Source organism: Trypanosoma conorhini (genome assembly GCF_003719485.1).
Source record: "Trypanosoma conorhini strain 025E chromosome Unknown Tco_14.4_contig_00094, whole genome shotgun sequence".
Lineage (NCBI taxonomy): Eukaryota > Euglenozoa > Kinetoplastea > Trypanosomatida > Trypanosomatidae > Trypanosoma > Trypanosoma conorhini.
In genome coordinates, this window is record NW_021704179.1 from 38,321 (window position 1) to 42,109 (window position 3,789).

The 3,789-nt window shown below is 59.2% G+C and overlaps 3 protein-coding genes across 3 annotated transcripts, besides 7 other annotated features; all 3 read right to left on the reverse strand.

Annotated features, from left to right (window-relative positions):
- Positions 1 to 34: 34 nt before the first annotated feature.
- Positions 35 to 65: a microsatellite.
- Positions 66 to 338: 273 nt separating this feature from the next.
- Positions 339 to 361: a microsatellite.
- A 203-nt stretch (positions 362 to 564) lies between these two features.
- On the reverse strand, positions 565 to 1,560 carry Tco025E_02423 (putative glycerol kinase, glycosomal; the record flags this gene model as incomplete). The annotated part of the gene is made up of 1 exon (XM_029369349.1): positions 565 to 1,560. The coding sequence occupies one exon, from the start codon at positions 1,558 to 1,560 to the stop codon at positions 565 to 567; it is 996 nt and encodes a 331-aa protein (XP_029230594.1).
- Positions 1,561 to 1,568: 8 nt separating this feature from the next.
- Positions 1,569 to 1,610: a microsatellite.
- A 172-nt stretch (positions 1,611 to 1,782) lies between these two features.
- Positions 1,783 to 1,802: a microsatellite.
- Positions 1,803 to 1,903: 101 nt separating this feature from the next.
- Positions 1,904 to 1,946: a microsatellite.
- Positions 1,947 to 2,348: 402 nt separating this feature from the next.
- Tco025E_02424 (uncharacterized protein) lies at positions 2,349 to 2,783 on the reverse strand (the record flags this gene model as incomplete). Its single annotated transcript, XM_029369350.1, has 1 exon — positions 2,349 to 2,783. The coding sequence occupies one exon, from the start codon at positions 2,781 to 2,783 to the stop codon at positions 2,349 to 2,351; it is 435 nt and encodes a 144-aa protein (XP_029230595.1).
- Positions 2,784 to 2,975: 192 nt separating this feature from the next.
- Positions 2,976 to 3,003: a microsatellite.
- Positions 3,004 to 3,217: 214 nt separating this feature from the next.
- Positions 3,218 to 3,251: a microsatellite.
- A 37-nt stretch (positions 3,252 to 3,288) lies between these two features.
- Tco025E_02425 (putative diacylglycerol acyltransferase) lies at positions 3,289 to 3,789 on the reverse strand (the record flags this gene model as incomplete). Its single annotated transcript, XM_029369351.1, has 1 exon — positions 3,289 to 3,789. A coding segment is annotated over one exon (501 nt), but the record flags the coding sequence as incomplete, so codon positions are not given.

The window sequence follows — 3,789 nt, forward strand, 5'->3', positions numbered from 1 at the left end:
TTTTCTTTTTCTTTTCCTTTTCCTCCTTTAGTCTGGCGGCGATGGTAGCGGCGGCGGCGGCAGCGATGAAAAGTCCATTTTTTTTTTTTGCCTCTTCTTTGTTTCTCTCCTTTGCTTCCCAACGGCGCCCCCGTCGCCCCCCCCACTCCACCGCAGCGCACTCCTCTCACCGGGGCTCTTAACCTTAAAAACGAAACAAGAAAAAAAAAAAGTGCGTGCGTGGGCGTCCGCCCTTCGACGCGGGCAGAGACTTTCCGACCGCCTCTTCGCCTCCGCGCAGGGCGCTGCGGACACGTGGGAGGGGGGCACGTTGCCGCCGCCCCACCACACAGAGACCCACACCAACAACAACAACAACAACTGAGCCCCGCCGATACCATTGCCACGTGCCCGCAGCGGGTTACACGCAGTGAAACACAAGAGAGAGAGAAGCACAGACGCCAAGGGAGAGGAGGATAAATTGCGGGAAGCAGATGGCCCTCCTCCCACGCCATCTCATCCCTTGCGCTCGCTGCGGCTTACCCTACACGCCCCTCCCCCTCCCTGTGCCGCGACAGTTGTCGTTTAGCGAAAAGCAGCGGTTCTACGTGTGCTATGCGGACTGGCCGCGCCGCTCTGACCGTGGCCGTAGTACATCTTCTCTTTTATGTCCTGACGTCCGTGGCGCTCAATCTCCGTCACGTGGCGGCGAAGCAAGGCGGCGGTGTATTTCATCATCAGCGCATCCTTGTAGCTCTCCGTGATAAAGTCGTCGCGGCTACTCTGCTCCTTCTTTTCAGCCAGAATGGTCTCGTAGTTCTCCGCGATGGCGGCGCCCTCACTGCTGTGCTTGTGCCCCGAGGCGAGGATGGCGCGGGCGTGCGAGATGGCCTGGTGAAGTTTGTTCTGCACGGCGAGCAGGGCCGCCTCCACCGGCCGCGACTCGGCGTCCTTTCGAATGCCGTCTTTTCTGCCAAAGTCCCCCTCTCTGGCGGCTGCGTCCGCCGCGACGTAGTCGAGGTTCGTGATGCGGTCCGTGGGGTACGGCACGGCGCCGCCGCAGAGCGCCTTGGAGACCATCTCGGACAGCAGCACGTTCATCGACTGCGTTTCCGCCTCCATGGCGACGGCTAGCTGCTGCGTCCGCTCACACTGGGCGGCGTCCCCCTTCCTAAGGTTGCTCGTGATGTACGCCTCCCAGCGAATACTGACGTCGGCGGCGGTCGGCATGCGCACAAGCAGCATGACGGCCTGGTTCTTGGTGAAGCGTGCGCCTGGCGCCTGGCACCAGAGCTCGAACTCTCGCTCCTTCTCCGGCTCCGGCGTGGCCGCCGCGTACCAGCCGACCAGCGTGATGCTCGGCGTGTAGCACTTCTTCAGCGCGACGCGCTCCTTAAGCTCCTCCAGGTACGCCCGCGTGCGGACGTCGTTCGTGGACTCGTGGGTGCAGGGGATGTAGTCCGTGACGGTGATCTGGTTGCCGCTGCGGCTCCCTACGAGGTACCCGGCGGAGTTGTGGCGGCGCTTGGCGTGCTCGACGATGGCGGCAGCCACAAACGGCGGAAGCACGAGTGTACCCATCATCTCTCTTTTTTTTTTCTTTCGTTCTTTTTGGTGTTTGCTCTTTTTTTAAAAAAAATTATTCTTAAAGAAGAAGAACAAAAAAAATCTACTTTGGTCGCGTGGGGGAGGTTGCCACCTGTGAAGAGGCTGCAGCTGTCAGCCGCCGCCGGCGCCCAGTTTTGCGCGCGGGCGAGAAGGCGAGAAAACAAAACAAAAAAAAAGGGAAAGAGACGGCACTGTGCAGCAGCAGCAGCAGCAGCCCTCCACCTCCGGCAGTTGAGGCGGCAACAAAACGCCCCACACCACACACGCACGCACACGCCGAAGCTGACAGTTACACCAACAAGGCGAGCGACGCAACTTTTTTTTTTTTCATTCTTCTTTTTTTCGTTTTGTTTATTTTTCACCTGCGCAGGGTGCATGCGCGGGGGTCAATACGCCGCGATCCGTCGGCCGCCCCGCACTCGCCGCGTCAGACGACGAGCGCGGGGCCCCGCAGTCACGCACACACATCCCCCCCCCCAGGCACACTCACGTGCATGTGTGGCCAACCGCTACTACTCCGCTAAACACTTCCCTCCTCCTAGCGAGAAACGCACCTCTCTCTCTTAACTGCAGCGACCACGCACGCCATGCTGTCCCGTTTCTCCCTTCACACCGTTCGGTTTCCTCCCGTTTTTTTTTTTTGCTGTTCATCACGCTCCACTGCGTCTGCGGCGCGTCGACAGCCACCACCCCGCCCACCTCACAGCCGCCACGGCCAGTGGACGTCAAGGAAGAAATGAGAGCGGCAGCAATAAACGTCCTCAGTGATGGTGGCCCTCACCGTCCTTCTTGTAAAAGTCCTTTCCGGGCAAAGTGTCGCCGGCCGGCTGCACATTGATGTCCTTCGGGCCATAGGCGGAGTAGAGTTTCTCTACGTCCATGAAGCAGCGCACCCGCAGCTGGTCCTTCGCCGACAGCTTGCGCACCTCCTCCAGCGAGCCGCCCCACCGCATGATCATCGCCTTCTCCACGTGGTCTTTGTCCAGCTTGTGCTCCTGGTGCCAGCGGTGGTAGAAGTAGATGAAGGGGATCATCACCGCATACAGGCGGTACTCGCCAGGGAGGGCCCAGTTCAGTGTGCCGTTCCAAGCACGTTGGAAGTAGAACTCACCAAGCGCGCGAAACCGCATCACGGGGCCGTGCAGGAACTCCTTCGACACCAGCCTGCTGTTGCGGTACGTTGACATGAGCACCATCTTCGCTGCTCTGCGTGGCCGCCGTAACAACGCCCCCTCACCACCTTTTTCCCTTCTCTGTTTTTGTGTTCTGTTTGGGCGTCGGTGCTCTCTTCCCTGCCTCTGCCCTCACGCGGTGTACGCACGCAGGTGTAGATACCTACAAGTACATGTATATATACACATACATACGAACACATTGGAGAGGAGGTCACATACACACATGCATAAACACATACATGTGTAAAGCTCTCCCCGTTGCACAGGGACACACCCCCACGCACAGACTCGCACGCACGGCCATGCGTGCGCGGCGCCGAAGAGAAAAAAGTAGATAAATAAATAACCTTACAATCGACGCGGAACCCACAGCCGCACACGCCCATCTTCTCACTTCCACAGGGTCCCCACCGACGCACGTATACACTCAAACTTACTCACGTAAAGGCAAACGTAACAAAAACAAAAACAAAAAAACAAAAACAACAAGATAACGAAGTAGCACTGGCGCTCAACACTACAAAAACTAATGAATACGCAGGCCACTGGATTCCACGTCGTACACGGCGCGGTACTCGTCGAAGAGTCGCTTGAGGGCCGTGACGTACTTGTCGTGCCACTCCTGCAGGTCCTCCGCCGTTGGCTGGGGGATCTTCGGCACCAGCAGCGGCTCCCCAACCACCACCGTGATCGGGCGGCGGTGCGGCAGGATGCCGAAGCTGTAGTTGAACCAGCCGCGGCCAAGGAACAGGGGAAAGCCAAAGGTCGTGGCCTTGCGAAACAGCTTCTCCACGCGCCTCCACCACGCGGAGGTCGCGACGCGGGGAATTGCGTAGACGTCGTTCTCTCCAAACGCATACACGGGAACCAGCGGGGAGCCCTCCTGCAGCGCAATCTTCACGAATCCCCGCCGGTTCTGCAGCCTAAGCTCGTTGGTGTTCGGACTCGCCAGAACGCTCTCACTCGCGCCCCCCACGACCAGCAAAACACTCTCGCCTGGCCCCAGACTCCAGCGTGCGACGGATGC